The sequence below is a fragment of the Coenobita brevimanus genome, chromosome 29, assembly GCF_032717465.1.
Source record: "Coenobita brevimanus isolate Jiangsu-jjx chromosome 29, ASM3271746v2, whole genome shotgun sequence".
Lineage (NCBI taxonomy): Eukaryota > Metazoa > Arthropoda > Malacostraca > Decapoda > Coenobitidae > Coenobita > Coenobita brevimanus.
In genome coordinates this window covers 30,437,115-30,461,755 of record NC_136982.1, presented here as the reverse complement: position 1 = coordinate 30,461,755, position 24,641 = coordinate 30,437,115, and the positions used below count along the sequence as shown (strand labels likewise).

Sequence of the window (24,641 nt, the reverse complement as noted above, 5' to 3'; positions counted from 1 at the left end):
GTATCTATGCAAGTCAGAGATGTTAGACAAGAGTTGTATATTTTCTTATAGCATCCATGTGTTTAGTGTACTTACCGACATGTTATTTGTTGTTCTGTGTTTCCATAGCCCATATTTGCTATCTTTGCATCTCAAGAGTTAATTCTTAATTTATTCTGGGCATCTTGCTGTCAGCTTTGCATTACACTGATTGCTTCCAGTCACCTTCTAATTGGTCTACCAGTAGATCAAGAAGTGAGGTTCTTGATGCTAATGTCAATGAAACTATCACTGTACAGCACCATACACACAGGTCTTGGGACTTCTCCTATTCTTAATGACAAGAAAGGCAAATGACAGTCCCAGATGGAGTCACTGAAATTAATGTTACACGTTCCTTGTTAACTCGATCACCACTGTACAGTTCAACATTCAGTTGACTAATTCAGATGTCTATAGGCTGTTCATTTAATGTGCACCACTATATGAATAATATTACAAGGAATGGAAACACTACATAATGGTAAGAAAATTGCAAAGCCTTGCTTCTTCAATGATTCTTATTACATTCATATAATTTAACAAAAACTTTAGTTAGATTTCCTTATATAAAATAATTTCTCACTGCACAACTTTATTGTTGATAATCTAAAAGTAATTGGCATCCAGTTATGGCCTCATTGACTATAAGTATTTGCATGTCACAAGGATATACGTCACTCAGTGTCTAAAATGTAAGGGGGAAAAAAAAAAATGCTTGTATTATTGAGAATAGTTTTCCCATGAAATAAAACACCTGCCAGTATACTTCATGCTTTCTTATTTGGCTTTACAGCAACAAGGACATGGTTCCTGGGTGACAGTTGAGGATCAAATGCAGGGAAGAGTAGTCCATCAACACCTGACAAAGAATATATTTAATATTAATCATTGTAATGTTAATTAAGTATACCCACTACTTTACTCTTTCTTATACCTTAACATGTACTGTTTCTGTTGTCCAATCCTAGGTTTACTAAGATGCATTATTAAGTGATGTTTACTGCCGAAGGCAGTGATAGGGCTGAGTAATAATCATTCATTTAATGCAGTGTTAAATGCACAAACAAACTCGTGGTAGGTGGTGGCAACCATCGTCCACTCACTTGATGTAGTGCTGCCTACATCTTCCTTTGCTTTTATCATTCTTTTTCAGTCTGCCCTCCTCTCCCAATTTCTCCCATCTTTCTAGTCAATTTTTATTACTCTTCTTTTCTATTCAGGTGGCCTTACATTGACTATGAGCCTGATGGTTTCCTCTAAGCCAGGAAACCATTTACAACACTGGGTGGTAACCACATAACCAATCTATTTATGTTCCCTACGTGTCAACAAGTGGGCTGGTGAACGGTTCTTGCCCCTCCCCATAAAACAACTGACCCAAAGACAAACGGCCACTCCTTACACGATTATGGCATCAAATTATAGATAGATAAGATACAAACTGCTCCTTCACTACAGTGAGACCACTTTTATTCAATTTTTTTATTTCCCACCAAACATTTTCACAGTGAAGGGATGGAGTTAATGGAGACTTCTTAATGCCTGAAGTATTATGAGACTTTCCTTAGCTATACAGAATGACTACCTGGATGAATATGACTGGCATTATCTAGCAACAATTTTATTTTATTTTTTTTTTTTATCTTACTGATAAAATAATGAACTTACTGCCCTCATCACATGTAATGCCTAAAAACAACATATCCCATCCCAGAACTACAAAAAGCTTCTCCTACTCTCAATCACTCAGCAGAAAAAAAACATTACTGTACCTCAACCTGAGAATTGCCTCTTGGGGTCCACCACAGACCACCAATTGGACTCTCTCTCTCTCTCTCTCTCTCTCTCTCACACACACACACACACACACACGAACAGCCGGAGAGAGCAGACGTCCCAGCCATCGCTGCTAACCTTAAGTAGTTTCAGGAATTTTGTCTGTCCTGTCTCCTAAGGTCTTGTTTTAAATTCAAAATAATGAAAGTTAATAGACTACCAAAAATGTAAAGATTTATTGACTAGATGGTACATGAATGTTTGTAGTTTTTTTTTGGTAACAGCTGTTTTGGTATTTAACCAACATCAAACATGGCCGAAAATATAAACAATGAGGGTCTAGAATTTCAAGGACTTGATGCTAATACCAATGTCATGGACCTGGTTAAAACATTAATTATGAGGATTAGTGAACTCGAAAAGAAAGTAGAGAATCTAGTGATAAAGGATGTGTCAGTAAATACGGAAACTACCATACAGAGTCTGAACCAGTCCAATGAAACAGCCAATGAAGAGATTAGGAATTTGAAGCGGGAAAATGTTGAACTGAGGAGGAAACTAGAAGAGAGTACTAATAAAACGGAGAAGGTGAGTAATGTATTAGAAGAACATAAGGCAAAGTGGGCACACGTAGAAGAAGAACAGAAAGAAGTGGTCAGCTTAAGAGAGATCATCCAGGAAGAGGGGGAAATGAACAAGAAAGAAATGGAAGAAAATGTAGTGAAAATACTGAAGAAAAAAGAGAAAATAGTGAGAGAAACTGTAGAAAGGAACAGATGTGTGTAGTATTTGGAAACAGGGAAGAGGAAGAAAAGGTTAGGTTCGTAAGACTCGGGAGAGACACGAATCTGGTGAGAGGAATATTAGGCAAGATTGACCCCGAAGGAGACAAGTGGGTAAAAGAAATTGAGGAAGTAAGGAGGATAGGGCCTTACAAGAAAGGGGAAACAAGACCAATGAGAGTCAAGTATACATCAGAAAGTGTAATAAATGAGATACTTAAAGTGACCTGGAAATTAAGCAAAGAGGCGGGGATGGAAAATATTATAATAAGAAAAGATCTGAATGAAGAAGAAAGAGAAGTTTTAAAATCATTAAAGGAAGAAGTAAAGGAAAAAAAATGATAAGAGGACAGAGGAAGAATGTAATACTTTTTTTTGGAAAGTATTGGATATAAAAGTAAGGAAATGGTATTTAAGAAAATAGAAGTGAAGTAAACTATGGAGGATGGTTGTGAAAGATCAGAAGTTGAGGAAGTAGTATGAACAGAGAGTAGGAGAGAAGAGGGTATTAATAATGTCAAAAATAATTTGAAGGTGATACTGTATATACTAATGTTGATGGTTTCATATCGACAAGGATCGAAATTAATGATTTCTTGAGAGAACATGAACCTGATGTCATGTGCTTTGTAGAGACCAAATTAAGAGAAGATATTGATGTTCATTTGGGAGATGGTAAATACAAACTGTGGAGAAAAGACAGAAAAGAAAAAAAGGGAGGAGGAGTGATGATAGCAGTGAAGAACAACATAAATGTAGATACTGTGGAAATGGGAGAAGGCAGGGCTGAAGTGATATATATGAAATTAGAAACTGGAGAGAATTTTAAGAGAGATATGGCGGTAGTGTATGTTCCCCCAAAGACGAGAGCATGGAAGGATGACGAATACCATGAGATGTTGTCAGATATGGCTAGCTACTTGCAAAAAAAATTGAGAAAAGCAATAATATAATTTTGGTGGGTGACTTTAATTGTAAAGAGGAACTGGGAGGAATGGTACTCGGGAGGCGGCGAGGATTCGTAGGGCACTATGTTATTAAATATAATAATGAATAATGTGATGACAGAATGGGTCAAAGAAGAGACACGGTTTCGAGGTGAGGACACACCAGCAAGGTTAGATTTACTGTTCATCAAAGAACCTGATGTAATAGAATCATTGGAATATCTCTGTCCTTTGGGAAAAAGTGATCACGTGGTCATTGAATTCCAGATGTTAATAGGAAACGTCAAGCCAAGAGACGAGCTTCATAGACAGGGAAGATACAACTTTGGGAAAGCAAATTTTACAGGATTGAGAAACTTTTTTGAAAATGCGGATTGGAGAAAATTCAGAGAAAGAAGAGAGATACAGAGGAAGTGGGATATCTTTCCAGACCTCTATAATTTGGGAGTGGAAAAATTTGTACCAAGAGTAAGAGGGAAAGAAAACAGGAAAAAGGAGTGGTTTAATAGAAGGTGTATGATAGCAAAAAAAGAGAGAGATAAGGCGTGGAACAATTGGAGAAAGAGAGGTAACGACAGAACAAAGGAAGAATATAAAAGAACAAGAAATGAATACACAAGAATACGTAGAGAGGAAGAAAGGAATTTTTAAAAAGGTATAATTGACAAATGCAAGGATGAACCCAAGCTGTTTTATAGATTTGTTAATGGCAAACTGAAACAAAAGGAAGGAATCACCAAACTGAAAGTAGAAGGAGAGGTCTTTAAGGATGCGGTAATGCAAGCAGAAATAATGAACAAACGTTTCCAGTCAGTTTTCACTAAAGAAAAGGAGCTTGTGGAAGGGGAGGGAGTGATTAGAAATGTTCCAGTGATGAAAGATATAAAAGTGGAGGTACAGGAAGTGTATAAATTACTGGAAACTCAAGATGTAAGGAAAGCCCCAGGACCTGATGGAATTTCTAATTGGGTACTGATGGAATGCAGAGAACAACTGGCGGATAAAATTCACAGCTTAATTGTATGCTCACTGGAAGAGGGGAAAGTGCCAAAAGAATGGAAGAGGGCAAATGTGGTACCAATTTACAAGGAAGGAAACAGGGAAGAACCCCTGAATTATAGACCAGTGTCTCTAACCAGCATGGTCGCAAAATTGTGTGAGAGAATCCTGAAAGACAGATGGATAAAATATCTGGAAGAGATGAATATTTTAGCTGCATGTCAGTTTGGATTCAGAAGTGGAAGGTCATGTGTTTCTAACTTGTTGAGCTTTTACTCAAGAGCGATTGATGTGGTACAGGAGAGAGATGGTTGGGTGGATTGTGTGTACTTAGACTTAGAGAAGGCCTTTGACAAGGTACCTCATAAGAGATTAATGTTGAAACTAAAATATATAGGAGGACTAAGGGCAAACTTCTGGAATGGATGAGAGACTTTTTGAGAGACAGACAAATGAGGACAGTAATAAAGGAAAAGATGTCTGGATGGAAGGAAGTAACAAGTGGAGTCCCTCAAGGCTCAGTGTTGGCGCCAGTAATGTTCCTGATTTACGTAAATGATATGGTAGATGGAGTGAACAGTTATGCAAGTCTGTTTGCTGATGATGTAAAGATCTTGAGGAAGATAGAGGTTGAGGAGGACTGTAAAATACTGCAGGAGGATTTGGATAGGATACACAATTGGAGCCGGATGTGGGAAATGAAATTTAATGTAAAGAAATGTAAAATATTGGAAATGGGTAAAAGTACCAGGAGACCATCACTGAATTATTTTTTGGGTAATGAATTAATCACAAAAAGGAGAGAAGAGAAAGATTTGAGAGTGCTGGTCCAAGATAGTTTGTCACCAGAAAAGCACATTAACAAGATAGTTGGAGAGACTTATAAACTCTTGACTAACATAAGAGTAGCATTTCATTATATGGATGAGGAAATGATGAAAAAATTGATAGTGGCCATGATCCGCCCCAGGTTAGAATATGCAGCAGTAGTGTGGTCCCCACACAAAAAGAAAGATATAAACAAGATTGAGAGAATACAAAGAACAGCAACCAAGATGGTCCCCAGTCTGACAGACCTGTCATACAGAGAGAGGCTGGAAAAACTGGATTTGCCTTCGTTAGAGGAAAGGAGAAAGAGGGGAGACATGATTGCGGTGTTCAGGACCATGGTGGGAGTAGATAAAACTGACAAAGAAGATCTGTTTGTATGGGATAAGAGAGCGACAAGAGGACACGGAATGAATTTGAAAAAGTCAAGCTGCTTGAAGGATATCAAGAAATATAGCTTTCCTTACAGAAGTATAGACTTATGGAATAGCCTGGACAAAGAGATCGTCCAGTCTAAAAACTTTAATGAGTTTAAAGCTAAATTCGACTTACTGAGAAACAGCGACGGAAACCCACGAGCATAGTACATTCCGTGTATATCACAATTAGGTATATTAGGTAAATACTTAAATATTTGGAACGACTTAGACAAAGAGGTGGTGCATGAGAAAAACATTCATGTGTGTAAAGGTAGACTTGATAAATGTGGATATGGAGACAGGACAACACGAGCATTGCTCAATTCCTGTATACTACAAATAGGTAAATACAAATAGGTAAATACACACACACACACACACACGAGCGAAAAGCCAGAGTGAGCAGACGTTCCAGCCATCGCTGCGAACCTTAAGTAGTTTTCAGGAATTTTGTCTCTCCTGTCTCCTAAGGTCTTGTTTTAAATTTCAAATAATGTAAGTTAATAGACTACCAAAAATGTAAAGATTTATTGGCCAGAGTATACATGAATATTTGTAGTATTTTTCAGCAACAGCTGTTTTGGTACTTCAACCAATCTCAAACATGGCCGAAAATGTAAACATTGAGGGACTCGAATTTCCAGGATTTGATAGAAATACCCCCCCTGGGGGTAGGGGGGGTTTTCAAGAATACTCCCCCAGTATCCCTGCTTGTCGTAAAAGGAGACTAAAAGGGTTGGCGGAGGGTCAGTGCCCCTCCCTGGAAAACAACTAACTAAAAAAACAAACAATAAGCCTCGGACAAGGACTGACCGAACGATGACGACCCAGGACCGGACAAAGGACTTGGTAATGAGTACATGGAAGGTAAGAGGAGTGAATGATGAGGTGAAAGAGAAAGAGATTGTCCAGGTGCTTGAGGATGCGAAAGTGGATGTATGTGGAATAACTGAAACAAAATGGAGAGGAGAAAGTGTGAGAGAATGGAAGTATGGATGGGGTATATGTGCAGGAGTAGGTGAGAATGAGAGGGCAAAGGAAGGAGTTTGTATAGTTGTGAGTAAAAGATGGAAGAGGAGCATAAGACAGTATGGATCAGTTGGATCAAGGATTGTGTGGGTAAAGTTGAAAGTTGGAATACAAATGTGGGCGATTGTGTGTGTGTATGCGCCAACGCAAGATCGTGCTAGAAGAGTGAGAGAAGAGTTCTGGACAAATGTAGAAGTGTGCATGGAAAAGTTTGGAAGGAATGAGAGAGTGTTTTTGATTGGCGATATGAATGGTAAAGTTGGGAATGTGAAGGTGGATGGAATAGTTGGTGAGTGGGGTGTGCCTGCTGAGATAGATGAGAATGGGAGTGTGTTAGTGGACATTTGTGCTGGGAGGGGGTTGGTGATAGCCAATACCCTCTTCAGGCATAAAATGATCCACAGGTATACATGGTGAGTCATGAGAAGGGTGAGTGGTGAACTGAATGAAAGGAAGGCAATGATTGATTATGTGTGTGTGGATGAAAGGATGCGAAGATGTATATTGGATGCAAGAGTTTATAGAGGTTGGGGGAGTGGACTTTCTGACCACTACTTGGTGGTGGCCAGAATTAAAGTTCAAGTAAGATGGAGGAATAGAAGAAGGGAAAGACGAGAGGAAGGAGTAGTTGCAAGGAGAGTGGAAAGGTTACAAGAGGATGAGAAAAAGGCAGAGTATAAGAGAGAAGTGGACGAGCGATTGGGCAAATATGAATTGGAGCAGATGGGGGACGTGGAAGGTGTGTGTAGAATATTTACAGAAGAAATATGTGCAGCATGTGATGTGGTATGTGGAAGGAAGAGAAGACGGAGGGGGGTACAAGGAACAGCGTGGTGGACTGAAGAGGTGAAACAGGCTGTGGCACAAAAGAAGAAAGCATACAATGAATTGATGAGGAATAGGGGTGTGGAAGAGGTTGAGAAGCGGAAGAGAGAGTTATATGTAGAAAGAAAGAGAGAGGTGAAAAGATTAGTAAGAGAGAGTAAGAAGAGAGTGGATGAAGAATTTGAAAGGAATTTGAGTGTAAAGTGGAGGGACTGTAAGAAAATGTTTTGGAGAGAGGTGAAAAGAGTAAGACAGGGTGGAAGTGAAGTTAGCAGGGGAGTGAAAGATAAAAATGGTAGATTACTAGTGGAGAAGGGAGAAAAAGTGAGCAGATGGAGAGAACACTTTAAGGAATTGTTGAACGTGGAGGATGGAAGTAATGCGAGTATAAGTGGCTGGGGAATGGCTGGGAGAAGGAGGGAGGTGAGAAGACAGGAAGAAATCAGTAGGATAGAAGTTGTAGAAGCATTGAAGAAAGTTAAATCAGGGAGAGCCCCAGGAATTGATGGAGTGTGTGGTGAAATGCTGAAGCATGGGGGAGAGATAGTCGTAGAATGGATGTGGAAAATGTGCAGATTGGCCTGGGAGGAAGGTAAAGTCCCGGAGGATTGGAAGTCAGGTATAATTATTCCCTTGTACAAAGGAAAAGGGGAAAAAGAAGTGTGTGGTAATCATAGGGGCATTTGTCTTCTTAGTATAATAGGAAAAGTGTATGGTAGGATACTTATTGACAGAGTTAGAGAAAGAACAGAGAAATTAGTTGGAGAAGAACAGGGAGGCTTTAGGAAGGGAAGAGGTTGTGTAGATCAGATATTCATTCTCAGATCTTTAGTGGAAAAGTTTCTAGAGAAGGGAAAGAAGCTGTATGCAGCTTTCATGGATTTGGAGAAAGGATATGACAGGGTGGATAGACTAGGATTGTGGAAAGTGTTAAGAATATATGGAGTAGATGGGAAGTTGTTGCATGCTGTGAAGAGTATGTACGATGGTGCGAAGGCTGCAGTGCGTGTAGACGGTGAACTAAGTGAATTTTTCTCTTTGAAAGTTGGTTTGAAACAGGGATGTGTCATGTCTCCATGGTTGTTCAATCTGTACATGGATGGGGTAATAAAAGAGGTACAAGGTAGGGTAGTGGATGTTGGAGTGGCCCTGGTGAGAGAGGATAGTGTTTGGAAACTCCCTGTACTGTTGTTTGCAGATGATACCGTGTTGTTGAGTGAAGACGAAGGGGAGCTGCAAGGCTTGGTGGATGAGTTTGAGAGAGTGTGTAAGAAACGGAATCTAAAGGTGAATGTAGGGAAGAGTAAAGTGATGGTCTTTGAGAGAGGTGAAGTCAGTGAATGTAGAGCGAGGTTGGATGGTGAGGAATTGGAAAATGTGAGTACGTTTAAGTACTTGGGTAGTGTGATGAGTAAGGATGGAGGTTGGGAGGGTGAAGTGCTTGAAAGGGTACAGCAGGGAAGAAAGGTTGCTGGTTCTTTGAAAGCAGTGATAAGAAACAGGGAAGTGAGCATGGAAGTGAAACAGTTACTACATGACAGTATTGTGATACCAACTCTAACGTACGGAAGTGAAGCTTGGACGTTGTTGGAAGGACACAAGTCAAGAGTGAGAGCAGTGGAAATGAGTTATTTAAGAGGAGCCTGTGGAGTCACATGGAGAGACAGGCTGACGAATGAGGATATAAAGGAGCGTTGTGGTGTTGATGTGGATGTGATAGGAAGCGTTATGAGGAACACACTGAGGTGGTTTGGCCATGTGGAGAGGATGGAGGGTGAAAGACTGACGAAGAGAGTGTATGTGAGTGAGGTGGAGGGGGAAAGAGGGAGGGAGAGGCCGAGGATGAGATGGAGGGATGGGGTGGAGAGGTATATGAGAGAGGGGGGTGTGAGTTGGGAGCAGGGGAGTGAAATGGTGGGGGACAGGGCGACTTGGAGGCGATTTGTTTGTGGCCACCCCAAACGGGATTGAGGCGTCTGGCAATAGATAGATAGATAGACCAATGTCATGGATCTGGTTAAAACACTGATTATGAGGATTAGTGAACTTGAAAAGAAAGTAGAGAATCTAGTGATAAAGGACGTGTCTGAAAATACGGAAACTACTATACAGAGTCTGATCCAGTCCAATGAGAGAGCGAATGAGGAGATTAGAAATTTGAAGCGTGAAAATGTCGAATTGAGGAGGAAACTAGAAGAGAGTACTGATAAAATGGAGAAGGTGAGTACTGTAATAGAAGAGCATAAGGCAAAATGGGCACACGTAGAAGAACAACAGAAAGAAATGGTCTGCTTAAGAGAAATCATCCAGGAAGAAAGGGAAATGAACAAGAAAAAAAATGGAAGAAAATGTAGTGAAAATACTGAAGAAAAAAGGGAAAATAGTGAGAGAAACTGTAGAAAGGAACAGATGTGTGGTAATATTTGGGGACAGGGAGGAGGAAGAAAAGGTTAGATCCGTGAGACTCGAGAGAGACACGAACCTGGTGAGAAGAATAGTAGGCAAGATTGATCCCGAAGGAGACAAGTGGGTAAAAGAAATTGAGGAAGTGAGGAGGATAGGGCCTTATAAGAAAGGGGAAACAAGACCAACAAATTGTCAACAGAAAATGTAGTTAATGATATACTTAAAGTGACCTGGAAATTAAGCAAAGAGGCAGGGATGGAAAATTTAATAATAAGAAAAGACCTGAATGAAGAAGAAAGAGTTCTAAAATCATTGAAGGAACAAGTAAAGGAAAACAATGATAAGAGGACAGAGGAAGAATACTTTTTTTTGGAGAGTGATGGATATGAAAGTAAGGAAGTGGTATGTGAGAAAACAGAAGTGAAGGAAACTAAGGGGGATAGCTATGAAAGATCAGAAATTGAGGAAGTGGTACAGATGGAGAGAATGAGAGAAGAGGGTATAAAAAACATCAAAAATAATTTGAAGATGGTCTAAACTAATGTTGATGGTTTAATTTCGGCAAGGCTTGAAATTAACAATTTCTTGAGAGAACATGAACCTGATGTCATGTGCTTTGTAGAGACCAAATTAAGAGATGATATTGATATTCATTTGGGAGATGGTAAATACAAACTGTGGAGAAGAGACAGAAAAGAAAAAACGGGAGGAGGAGTGATGATAGCAGTGAAGAACAACATAAATGTAGATACTGTGGAAATGGGAGAAGGCAGGGCTGAAGTGATATACACTATATGAAATTAGAAAATGGAGAGAATGGCAAGAGAGATACGGTGGTAGTGTATGTTCCCCCTAAGACGAGAGCATGGAATGATGACGAATACCAAGAGATGTTGTCAGATATGGCTAGTTATTTACAAAAACTAATTGAGAAAAGCAATAATAAAATTTTGGTGGGCGACTTTAACTGTAAAGAGGTGAACTGGGAAGAATGGGCCTCAAGACGTAGCGAGGATTCGTGGGGCACTATATTATTAAATATATTAATGAATAATGTGATGACGCAACGGGTCAAAGAAGAGACTTGGTTCCGAGGTGAGGACACACCAGCAAGGTTAGATTTACTGTTTACCAAAGAACCCGATGTAATAGAATCACTGAAATACAGTATTCCTATCCTATAGGAAAAAGTGATCACGTGGTCAATGAGTTCCAGATGATAATAGGGAACGTTGAGCCAAGAGACGAGCTTCATAGGCAGGGAAGATACAATTTTGGGAAAGCAAATTTTACAGGACTGAGAAAAGCAACGTTGGGTCTGGTTAGTACTTGGATGGGTGACCGCCTGGGAACACCAGATGCTGTTGGCATAACGTTCTCCCTACGTGTCAAGTGGGGTTGGTGGAGGATTAGTGCCCCTCCCTGTAAAACAATTAACTCTAAGCCCTTGGCCACCCCATTTGGGATATATGGCGTCTGGCAATGAATGAATGAGAAAATTCTTTGAAGATGCGGACTGGAGAAAATTCAGAGAAACCAGAGAGATACAGAGGAAGTGGGATATCATTCCAGACCTCTATAATTTGGGAGTGGAAAAATTTGTACCAAGAGTAAGAGGGAAAGAAAACAGGAAAAAGGAGTAGTTTAATAGAAGGTGTATATAGCAAAAAAAAGAGAGGGATAAGGCGTGTAACAACTGGAGAAAGAGAGGTAACAACAGAACAAAGGAAGAATACAAAAGAACTAGAAATAAATACACAAGAATACGTAGAGAAGAAGAAAGGAATTTTGAAAAAGGTATAACTGACAAATGGAAGGATGAACCCAAACTGTTTTATAGATCTGTTAATGGCAAACTGAAACAAAAGGAAGGAATCACCAAACAGAAAGTAAAAGGAGAGGTCTATAAAGATGCAGCAATGCCAGCTGAAATAATGAACAAATGTTTCCAATCGGTTTTCACTAATGAGAAAGAGTTTGTGGAAGGGGAGGGAGTGATTAGAAAAGTACTGGGGATAAAAGATATAAAAGTGGAGGTACAAGAAGTGTATAAATTAATGGAAACTCAAGATGTAAGGAAAGCCCCAGGACCTGATGGAATTTCTAATTGGGTACTGAAGAAATGCAGAGAACAACTGGCGGATAAAATTCACAGTTTAATCGTGTGTTCTCTGGAAGAGGGGAAAGTGCCACAGGAATGGAAGAGGGCAAATGTGGTACCAATTTATAAGGGAGAAAACAGGGAAAAACCCCTGAATTATAGACCAGTGTCTCTAACCAGTATGGTCGCAAAATTGTGTGAGAGAATTCTGAAAGACAGATGGATAAAACATCTAGAAGAGATGAATATTTTGGCTGAATGTCAGTTTGGATTCAGAAGTGGAAGGTCATGTGTTTCCAACTTGTTGAGTTTTTATTCAAGAGCGATTGACGTGGTACAGGAGAGAGATGGTTGGGTGGATTGTGTGTACTTAGACTTAGAGAAGGCCTTTGATAAGGGACCTCATAAGAGACTAATGTGGAAACTAGAATATATAGGAGGACTGATGGGGAAACTCCTGGAATGGATGAGAGACTTTTTGAGAGACAGACAAATGAGGACAGTAATAAAGGATAGGATGTCTGGATGGGAGGAAGTAACAAGTGGAGTCCCTCAAGCCTCAGTGTTGGCACCAGTAATGTTCCTGATTTACATAAGTGATATGGTAGATGGAATGAACAGTTATGCAAGTCTGTTTGCTGATGATGTAAAGATCTTGAGGAAGACATAGGTTGAGGAGGATTGTAAAATGCTGCAAGAGGATCTGGACAGGATACATGATTGGAGCCAGAGGTGGGAAATGAAATTTAATGTAAAGAAATGTAAAATATTGGAAATGGGTATAAGTACCAAGAGGCCATCACTGAATTATTTGTTGGGTAATTAATTAATCACAAAAATGAGAGAAGAGAACGATTTGGGAGTGCTGGTCCAAGATAGTTTGTCACATGAAAAACACATTAACAAGATAGTTGGAGAGACATATAAACTCTTGACTAACATAAGAGTAGCATTTCATTATATGGATGAGAAGATGATGAAAAAATTGATAGTGGCCATGATCCGCCCCAGGTTAGAATACGCAGCAGTAGTGTGGTCCCCTCACAAAAAGAAGGATATAAACAAGATTGAGAGAATACAAAGAACAGCAACCAAGATGGTCCCCAGTCTGGCAGATTTGTCATACAGAGAGAGGTTGGAAAAGCTGGATTTGCCTTCCGTAGAGGAAAGAAGAAAGAGGGGAGACATGATTGCAGTGTTTAGGACCATGATAGGAGTAGATAAAACTGACCGAGAAGATCTGTTTGTATGGGATAAGAGAGCAACAAGAGGATACGGAATGAAATTGAAAAAGTCAAGCTGCCTGGAGGATATCAAGAAATATACTGTAGCTTTCCTTACAGAAGTATAGACTCATGGAATAGCCTGGACAAAGAGATCGTCAAGTCTAAAATCTTAAACTGAGTTTAAAGCTAAATTTGACTTACTGAGAAACAGTGACGGGAACCCACGAGCACAGCACATTTCGTGTATATCACAATTAGGCATATTAGGTAAATACATAAGTACTGTATTTGGAACAACTTGGACAAAAAGGTGGTGCAGGAGAAAAACATTCATGTGTGTAAAAGTAGACTAGATAAATGTGGACATGGAGACAGGACAACACGAGCATTGCTCAATTCCTGTATACTACAAATAGGTAAATACACACACACACACACACACACACACACACACACACACACACACACACAGACGGAGCTCTCGTGAATCGTCTGGATAATCACCGAATCAGCGGTGAAAAGGAGCCAAACCTATTATGTGAATGAATAAGCGAGTGGTGGTCCCATCTGATATTAGCGGAAAAAAAAAAAAAAGAAAAAAGAAAAAAAGCAGATTTCAGTTAAACACGAGTACAAAACATAGTGGAAGTGGAAAATTTTCGTACATTGCATCATGGCGGAAGGAGGGAGTTTTTTGTTTACATCTGATGGCGGTGAATTTGCGGGCTTGTCAGATAAGGATAAGGGTAAAGGAAGTACAAAACTGAATAAAACAAGAGTAGTAAGACTGGAGAAAATAGCCGAGAGGAATGTCCAGGAGTTGAAAAAGGTGTAGACAGTAATTAGAGAGCTGCAGGAATGGACCTTAGAAGAGAAGAAAGAGATTAAGATACTTCAGACCAAGCTGGATAACGTCTGTACACACAGTGCTGAACAAGAAAGGCAAGTTACAGAATTGAAATTCAGTAATGAATCAGCCTCAAATGAAATACAACAAACAGTTCATGATGGAAAATAAGAGGCTAGAAGAAGAAAGGGACAGGATGAAAGGTAAGCTAGATAAGCACAAATCAAAATCAAAGATGCATGATGAACAAATTAAGGAAATCAAGGAACAACACAAAGGGTGGAAGAAAATTCAAGAGGAAGGAAATATAAATTTGAAAGAGATTATAAAACAACAAGGCAAAGAAAAGATGGAAAAAGAAGTGCTTAGGGTACTAAAAAGTAGAGAATCTTTAGTCAGGGATGTAGCAGACAAGAAAAAAATGTGTGATAATTTCAGGAATAAAAGAAAAATGTATGACAGTAAGATCAGAAAGGGAAAGAGAAGAACAGAGTAAGGCTAAAGAGATAGTAGTTATGGAGGGTAAAAATGAAGCTAAAGAAGAGATTGAAGAAGTGTTTCGGCTAGGAAAGTATGAGGAAGGAGGGGCGAGGCCACTTTAAGTCTCAGATAATGGTAAATGAAATAATCAACAGAACATGGAAATTATCAGAAAAAGAGGAGTTTAAGAATGTTTCGATAAGGAGAGATGCAAATGAGGAAGAAAGAGCTAAGATAATGGTGCTAGTAAAGGAAGCAAAGGCAAAAAACGAACAGAGAATAGAGGAAGAGAAGACAGTATTCTATTGGAGAGTTATTAATCAAAAATTATGGAAGTGGTACTGACAGAGTGAGCGAGAGAAGAGGAAATAAAGTACAACGAAAAAGGTTGGAAAGTGGCATATACTAATGTTGATGGTTTAATATCGGCAAGGTTAGAAATGAATGATTTCCTGGGGGTAGATGAACCTGACATATGTGCTTGGTAGACACCAAGTTAAGAGAGGATATTGATATCCATATGGGAGATGGTAAATACAAACTGTGGAGAAGAGACAGAAAAGAAAAAACGGGAGGAGAAGTGATGATAGCAGTGAAGAACAACATCAATGTGGAAAATGTAGAACTGGGAGAGGGTAAGGCTGAAGCAATGAATATGAAACTAGGAACTGGAGAGAATGGCAAGAGAGACATCGCAGTGGTATATGTTCCCCCTAAGACAAGGGCATGGAATGACGATGAATACCAGGAGACGTTGTCAGACATGGTTAGTTATCTACAGAAAGTGAGTGAGGAAAGTAACAACATAATACTGATGGGTGAATTTAATTGTGAATAGGTGAACTGGGAGGAATGGGACTCAGGAGGCGGTGACGATTCGTGGGGCACTATATTGTTAAATATAGCAATGAAAAATGTATTGACCCAATGGGTCAAACTAGAGACAAGATTCAGAGGTAGTGACACGCCAGCAAGATTAGATTTACAGCTAACCAAAGAATCTGACGTAATTGAATCTTTGAAATATCTGTGTCCTAAAGGAAAAAGTGATCACGTGGTCATTGAGTACAAGATGACAAAAGGGAACATGGTGCCAAGAGATGAGCTTTATAGGCAGGGAAGATCCAACTTCGGGAAAGCGAACTTTACAGGATTGATGGAATTTTTTGAAAATGTGGATTGGAGAAAATTCAGAGAAACGAGAAATACAGAGGAAGTGGGATATCTTTCTAGACCTCTATAATTTGGGAGTTGAAAATATGTGCCAAGAGTAAATGGGAAAGAAATCAGGAAGAAGGACTGGTTTAATTGAATGTGTATGACAGCAAAAAAAGAGAGGGACATGGCACAGAACAACTGGAGAAAGAGAGGTAAAAACAGAACAAAGGAGGAATATAGAAGAACTAGAAATGAATATACTGTACAAGAATACGTAGAAAGGAAGAAAGGAACTTTGAAAAAGGTATAATTGACAAATGTAATGAAGAACCCAAATTGTTTTATAGATCTGTTAATGGCAAATTGAAACAAAAGGAAGGAATCACCAAACTGAAAGTAAAAGGTCTATAAAGATGCAGCAATGCAAGCTGAAATAATGAACAAATGTTTCCAACCGATTTTCACTAAAGAAAGGGATTTTGTGGTGGAGGAGGGAATGACTAGAAATATAGTGACAAAAGATATAAAAGTGGAAGTGCAGGAAGTGTATAAATTGCTGGAAACTCAAGATGTACAGAAAGCTCCAGGACTGGATGGAATCTCCACTTGGGTATGGAAAGAATGTAGAGAACAACTGGTGGATAAGATTCACTGTTTAATTGTGTGTTCACTGGAAGAAGGGAAAGTGCCTTGGGAATGGAAGAGGGCCAATGTGGTACCAATTTATAAGGAAGGAAACAAGGAAGAACCCCTGAATTATACACCAATGTCCCTGACCAGCATAGTAGCAAAACTGTGTGCGAGAATACTGAGAGATGGATAAAATACCTGGAGGAGATGAACATTTTGTCTGAAAGTCAGTTTGGATTCAGAAGTGGAAGGTCGTGTGCTTCCAACTTGTTCAGCTTTTACTCGAACGACGGACATGCTACAGGAGAGAGACAGCTGGGTGGATTGTGTGTATTTAGATCAGGAGAAGGCCTTTGACAAGGTACCCCACAAACAACTAATGTGGAAATTGGAGCACATAGGAGGACTGAAAGGAAACCTCCTGGAGTGGAAGAGAGACTTCTTGAGAGACAGACAAATGAGGACAGTAATAAAGGACAAGGTGTCTGGATGGAGGGAAGTCACAAGTGGAGTCCCACAGGGCTCAGTGTTAGCGCCAGTAATGTTCCTGATTTATGTAAATGATATGGTAGATGGAATGAACAGTTATGCAAGTCTGTTTGCTGATGATGCAAAGATCTTGAGGAGAGTACAAGTCGAGGAAGACTGTAAAATGCTACAGGAAGACTTGGATAGGATTCGTGATTGGAGCCGGATGTGGGTAATGAACCAAAAGCAAGAGAAAAGAAAGATTTGGGAGTGCTTGTCCAGGATAGTCTGTCAACAGAAAAACACATTAACAAGATAGTTTGTGAGACGTACAAAATCTTGACTAATATAAGAGTGGCATTCCATTATATGGATGAGAAGATGAAAAAATTGATAGTGGCCATGATCTGCCCAAGGTTGGAACATGCAGCAGTAGTGTGGTCCCCACACAAAGGGAAAGATATAAACAAGATCGAAAGAATACAAAGAACAGCATGCAAGATGGTTCCCAGCCTGGCAGATCTGTCGTATGGAAAGAGGCTGGAAAAGATGGATCTGCCTTCCCTAGAAGAAAGGAGAGAAGGAGGCAACATGATTGTGGTGTTCAGGGCCATGATGGGAGTAGAAAAAGTTGACAGAAAAGATCTGTTTGTATGGGATGGGAGAGTGACAAGAGGACACGGAATGAAACTTAAAAAGCCAAGTTGCTTGAAGGATATCAAGAAATATAGCTTCCCATACAGATGCATAGACCTGTGGAATTGCCTGGACAAAGAGACTGTCCAGTCTAAAAACTGAAACGAGTTCAAAGCAAAATTTGACATCGAGGAAAAGAGACGGGACCCCACGAGCATAGCTCATTTCCTGTATACCACAACTAGGTAAATATATACACACACACACACACACACACACACACACACACACACACACACACACACACACACACACCGAGGCACTGAGAGAAAGCAAACGCACGTCATCACCACTCTATACCGGCCAACCTGGCCAGCGGCATTATCTAAATAAGTATCTTTGTATGAGTCAAGCTCTGTACAAGGTTAGACTAAATGGTGTTCTATTATAAAAAAGAAGTTTTAAGTAAGACTTGGTCAAACAGAAAAGTAAACAAACCAGCGGCGCAAGAATGTGCACAATCAGCTAATCGTTGTTTAGTTAACCCCTTAACCGCGGGGCGTCCCTTTCGTGACGCTTGGGAGCAAGGGATCATACCGCGGGGCGTCGCTTTTGTGATTCTGTGTTATTTTGAATTCACCCGGGCTTCCAAGTGGGCGCTTGTATCATCTATCAGTACTGCCAATGTCCAACACTAGTCAGCACTCCTAATCTCATCTGCACTCCCATCCATTGTTGACAATTTAGCCATTTCTCCCCGTTCTTGACTCCCCTCCCTACCCCCCCTCCATTACACTATCCTCTCGCCTGCCCGGCCGTGCTACGCTAAGTAAATCTTCCCTGGAATTTTTCACTGATTTCATCAATTGAAATAAGCCCTATGCCCTATTCTTATACCAAATAATATATACAAGAAAGAAATAAGGTAAGTGAGAGTGCCATACACCTGGAATTGGCTAATTATCACCTGACAACACCTCACGTGCACTCGTTCGCTAATTTTCGCTGTTTTTTTCCCCTTGAAATATGCCATATAATCTATTTTCGTAATAAATATACATATAAGGAGGGAAGGGAGAAGCCTAAGTGATATTTACATTCACCTGGAACTACCTAATTTATAATGTATTGTCAAGATTTCCTGCCAATCATTTCAGTGAAATACATAGCTGTTTCAAGAGCTACGTTGGTAGTACTGAATAACCCCTAAGTAGGCCTCAACCCGGGCCGGCCCTCCTTTATCAGTTCTCTCTCATCTTCCGAAGAGGAGGTACGGCTCATCCTCTTGCTGACTTCAGGGCATTTTTTCACCCCCATGCAAAGGGCCCTGTGACCTTTACCCCCTACTAAACCTCGTGTGGAAAGAGGTAAAGGGCTGACAATTGATAAAAGAGTGACTACGATCTTTCTATTGAGTAAAACAGTGCAAGTGGAATTGTAAATAATGTGTAAACAGCAAGTGAAAGTAATGAATGTAAATATACGTGAACAATGGAAAATAGTTTTATAAGTTACTTCAAGTGACAGTGCATAACACAGTGTAAATAAAATAGAAATGTAAATAACGTAAATAAAATAGAGAACGTAAATAGAAATGTAAATGAGTAGTATTATAAGAATACGAGTATATACCCTAGGAGTAATGAAAGTTTCACTATAGCATGTCTGAATACTATGAGTTATGATAGTGAAGATGAAAGTGACATTCACTCTCAATGCCAGTATACAGGACGAGAAAGTGAATGCTACGTATTTTACTGAAAGAAATTGAATCCCTACAGTGACGATAAACTAATACTACTGAAGGAAACTTATGGATAAAGACTGTAGATATATATAAGTGTTATATAGTAATAGAAATATAAAGTGTGAGGGGTTTTATGAATAATAAATGACAGAGTACCAAGAGCGAACTAGCGCAAGTGCGGCGGTCAGACGCGCTCATAATTTTCATTGCTTTCACAATGGGTTTTTTTTTGGAGTATGGATCCCAAACTACTTGAAAATCATAGAGTAGTGTTTATAGTGTTAATATCTGGCTGTGATAATCATATTACGGGTTGTCGGGAAGTGTAAAGTGGAGACTTCGTTACCCAACTTCAGAGGTCTCCACAAGTCCTATGGTAACTGACGAAGGCTCAACAAACATTCCAGGAGAAAGCTGAAGGTATGTGCCATAAGCATATATAATTTTAATATTCTAGGACTAATAACTGATTTTTGGCAAATATTTTTTGAGAGTCTGTCGAAGCCCGAATAACCCCGTGGCACACGCAAAACATCGGTAAACATGCCCGCGGTGTAGGGGTTAATATTGGGAGTGGGGTTATGAGGGGTAGACCGAGAAAGACATGGGACAAGGTCATTAAGTGTGACCTCAGGGTTAAGGGACTGAACAGGGAGGCTGCAATGGATCATGCAGCGTGGAGAGCCGCCATTAGGTGACCAAGGCCGACACATGCAAGCATGTTGGAGCCTTTAAAAACAAAACGAAAAAACGAAACAATCTGCCCTAAGGAATGTAAGTACTATATGCGCTTTTAGTACTGCAAAATGACCACACACTTTAGTAAAGCACATTTGGAAAAGAAAAGGGATAAAGGCAGAAAGCTGGATGATGATTTCTACCAAGAACTGGTTGAAATGGAGACTCACAATAAACTGGTGGAGATGAGCTAACAGTTGAAGTGAATACACTTAGGAGGAAAATTTGTGAAATGGCAAGTACAGTAGTCAACCACGAGAGTATTATGGAAGAGTTCAAAAATGATACAGACACAATTAGGCAAGTAAGCAGTCTAATAGACCAGAGCAATGATATTGAGGAGAAGATAACACAGGTGAATGAAGCTGTGCGAACCTACAAAAATGATGTGGAAACCACCTATGCTGAAATAGTGAAAGTAAAGAAAGACTTGGGAACAAGGGTGGAAGAAAAAAGCATTAAAAAGGAAGTGAAAAGAATAATCCAAAACAATCCTAAGTACTCCCGAGGGGAATGGGAATGCTGGTGATAGGGAGAGCTGGAGCTCCTGTTTCACTAGCTATCTAACCATCCCCCTTTGCTGACATTTTCAGTGTGACAGTAACATGGAGAGTAGACCAGCATACTCTCCCAAACATTTCCTCTAACTATCTATGCACTACACCACATGCACTTTACATTTCACACAACGTATCCCACTACGTTACAGGGGTTGGCGCCAGCAAGGGCATGCGGCCAGAAAACTTTGCCCCCGCTACCTAGTGGCAGACTTCTGGGGGGAGGCGTGGCAGGGGTTCCACCGGCATAGATCATGGGTCCAGGGCGAGATGGGGCTCGGGCCTGTGCTAGAGGGTACAGGGCATTGCGGTTCCCAGGCTGCCGCTTCCGCCCAATAGAGAGGGGCCCGAACCTGGGAGTAGCGCCCCAGGAGGCTGCCCTATCAGTGGGTGTATAATGGCGGGATAGTTGCAGTGCCAAGACGCGCTTGGTGGGTGTCCCTGCAGCTGTCCTGGCAGGGTGCCCCGAGGCCACTACCACAGCCACTGGTAAGCTGGTGGGCTAGGGGTCCCAGATCCATTGCCTGGACCTGGGATTGTGCAGTGAGTGGGACCTGTGCTGTGTCTGTCCCCATTTATTAATACTGAAGATGACAAAACAAAAAAGGTTTCAAAGCAAGCCTGAGGACAGTAAATCACCCATGGGGATGAGGGTGGGTTCATGGAATGTGGGAAGTTTGAGGGGAAGAGCAGGGGAAGTCGTTGAGGCATTCAGTAGGAGGTGGGTAGATGTGGCGTGTTTGCAGGAAGTCCGGTACAGGGGTGGATCAGCCAGATTGTTGGGAAGGACAGTTGCTATAAGTTGTTTTGGCAGGGGGGGATAGACGGATATGGAGGGGTTGGTGTGATGGTTGCGGAGAAATGGGTGGAATATGTTATGAATGTTTTGAGAGTAAGCGATAGGATATTGGTAGTGAAAATTCTGTTGGGAAGAAAGATAGCTGTGATTATATCGGCATATGCTCCACAGGCAGGATTGGATGAATCAGAGAAAGACAGATTTTGGGATGATTTAATACGTGTAGTGGGTGGTATGCGGGATGATGAGATAGTGATTTTGGGAGGGGACTTAAATGGTCATGTAGGTGAAGCAGCACAAGGTTATGAAGGAGTGCATGGGGGATGTGCATATGGTCTAAGGAATGCAGAAGGGGAAAGGATACTCGAGTTTGGGGAGGCAACGGACATGATTGAGTGCAACACATATTTTAGGAAAAGAGACAGTAGGTTAATTACGTATGAGTCTGGGGGAAATAGCAGTCAGATAGATTATTTTCTGGTTAGGAGGGCCGATAGGAGGTTAGTGAGGGATGTTAAAGTTATAGGAAGTGAGGTGTGTGTGCAGCAGCACAAACTATTGATTTGTGATATGGTGCTTAAAGAACAAGTGATGAAAAAGAGGACTTATGTACCTAGGAGGAAAATATGGAAGCTGAAAAACCAAGTAGTAAGGGATGCCTTCTACAGCGAGTTGAGGAGAGTGGTGGCTGAACAGGGAGCTGTAGACAGAGGCGTTAATGAACAGTACAGAGCCCTCAAGAACAATTTCTTGAGAGTTACTGATGTAACATGCGGCTGGACAAGAGGACCACCAAGACATAAAGTAACTTGGTGGTGGGATGAGGGTGTAGAAGCTGCAATTAAGGAGAAAAGAAGGCTTTTCCGGGAATGGAAGAAGGGTGGTAGCAAAGAGGAATATTTGGCTGCCAAGCGTAGGGCTAAGAGAGAGGTATACAGGGCAAAGTCTGAGTCACAGAGACAATTACTTGATAACCTAAATCATGGGGAAAGGAAAAATATATTTAGGGTGGCAGGTCAGGTGAAGAGGGATAATCGGGATATCATAGGTGAGCAGTGTGTGAAGAATGATGAAGGAAGGGTAGTGGTGAACAGTGATATTATTAAAGATGCATGGAGTTGTTGAATGAGGAGTTTGACTGGGACAGGGAAGGTTTGGTGCCAGCAGATCCAGTGTCTGGCCCTTGGCCTTTGATTGATACTGCTACTGTGAGTGAGGCAATAGGCAGGATGAGGGTGGGGAAGGCAGCAGGTGTGTCTGGGTTGACTGCCGAAATGTTGAAGGCCTCAGGCGATATAGGGGTGAGTTTAGTCACTGACCTGATAAATAGGATTATTTATGAGTGTGTTGTCCCAGATGATTGGCTGAGGAGTGTAATTGTAAATGTGTATAAAGGGAAGGGTGATGCCCTGGAAAGAGGAAATTATAGAGGTATAAAGCTTTTAGATCAGATAATGAAGGTAATGGAGAGAGTTTTAGAAGGTATGATTAGAGAAAGAGTGAATATTGATGAGATGCAGTTTGGGTTTATGCCAGGTAGGGGGACCACTGATGCCATATTCACTGTTCGACAGCTTCAGGAAAAATATATTGGTAGGAGAAGAGATCTTTATTTTGTTTTTGTTGATTTGGAAAAGGCCTCTGACAGAGTCCCTTGAGAGGTGGTGAAGTGGGCAATGAGAAAGCTTGGCTTGGAGGAGTGGCTGGTTAGGGTGGTTATGGCCATGTATGTGGGTGCTCACACCCAGGTGAGAGTGAATGGAGATTTGAGTGATGAGTTTTCCGTGAATGTTGGTGTGCATCAGGGGTCAGTCTTGAGTCCCATGTTGTTTATCATGGTACTTGAAGCCCTTTCACGTGACTTTAGAAACGGACTCCTGTGGGAGTTGTTGTATGCTGATGATTTGGTGTTGATTGCAGAGAATGAAAGGGAGGCGGAGGAAAGGTTTAGGAAGTGGAGAGATGGTATGGGGCAAAAGGGTTTAAGGGTAAATGCAGATAAAACAAAAGTGATGATATCTAGGGTTGGTGGCGGTAGTGTCAAAGACGAGGGAGAATGGCCATGTACAGTTTGCCACAAGGGCGTGGGAAGTAATTCCATCTTGTGCAGTGTGTGTGATAAATGGGTGCATAAGAGATGTAGTGGTGTCAGAGGTAGACTGCGAGATAATGCTGATTTTATGTGTACGGCGTGCCGGGGTGAGCAGGTGGAGATCGTCAGACGTGAAAGGATTGAACTTGCTGGTGAATCTCTTGAGTGTGTGGAAGAGTTTTGTTATTTAGGAGACATGTTGTGTGCTGGAGGTGGGGCTGGAGGGTGAGAAGTGGTTGGAAGAAGTTCAGGGAGCTCTTGCCTCTCCTGACATTGAGAGGGCTCTCCCTACATGCTAAGGGGCCTTTATATGCAGCATGTGTTAGGAGTGTAATGCTGTATGGCAGTGAGACCTGGGCAGTGAAGGAGGAAGACATTCGCCGGCTCAGACGTACAGAAATGACAATGATTAGGTGGATGTGCAGTGCGTCCCTGCGTCCAGGGCCTGGAGGGCTGGGTTTACAATGGAAGAGTTGAGAGGTAGGATGGGACTGGAGTGTATTGGTGTTGTGATGAGGAGAGGTAGATTGAGGTGGTTTGGATATGTGGAGAGGATGGGGGATGATAATTGGGTGAGGAAGGTGAGAAGTGTTAATATTGGGGGTAGGGTTATGAGGGGTAGACCGAGAAAGACATGGGACGAGGTCATTAAGTGTGACCTTAGGGTTAAGGGACTGAACAGGGAGGCTGCAATGGATCGTGCAGCGTGGAGAGCCACCATTAGGTGACCAAGGCCGACACTTGCAAGCATGTTGGAGCCTTTAAAAACGAAACGAAACGGAACGATCTCAGGAGACAAAAAGGAGATGGCAAATGTAATGGGCATATTGGAGGAAGTATCAGAGGAAATCTGTAGTAAAGACATACAGTAGAGGAACACAAAAGGTTAGGGAAATACGAGAAAAGCAAGTAAAGACCCCTAAAGGTAACCTTCCAGAGTGTAAACACCGTGAAGGAGATAGTAAAAACTGCAAAGAATCTTATGGAAAAAGAGTTAAAAAATGTATGGATAAAAAGATGCCTAACACAAGAAGAACTGGAATTACTGAAAACGAAGAGGGAGGAAGCAAAAAAAAAAAAAATGAGGGAAGATCAGAGGAGGAGAAGAATACATTTTTTTTACAAAGTAA

General features: G+C 41.0%; 1 protein-coding gene across 1 annotated transcript in view; it reads right to left on the bottom strand.

Annotated features, from left to right (window-relative positions):
- Window positions 1–581: 581 nt before the first annotated feature.
- The window catches only part of LOC145395000 (methyltransferase-like protein 25B), a 351,111-nt gene continuing 327,051 nt past the window's right edge, over window positions 582–24,641 (bottom strand). Inside the window, exon 11 of the mRNA XM_080268744.1 lies at window positions 582–880. Within this exon, the coding sequence (XP_080124870.1) occupies window positions 789–880 (92 nt within the window). The 3' untranslated portion in view covers window positions 582–788. The remainder of the gene's footprint in view (window positions 881–24,641) is intronic.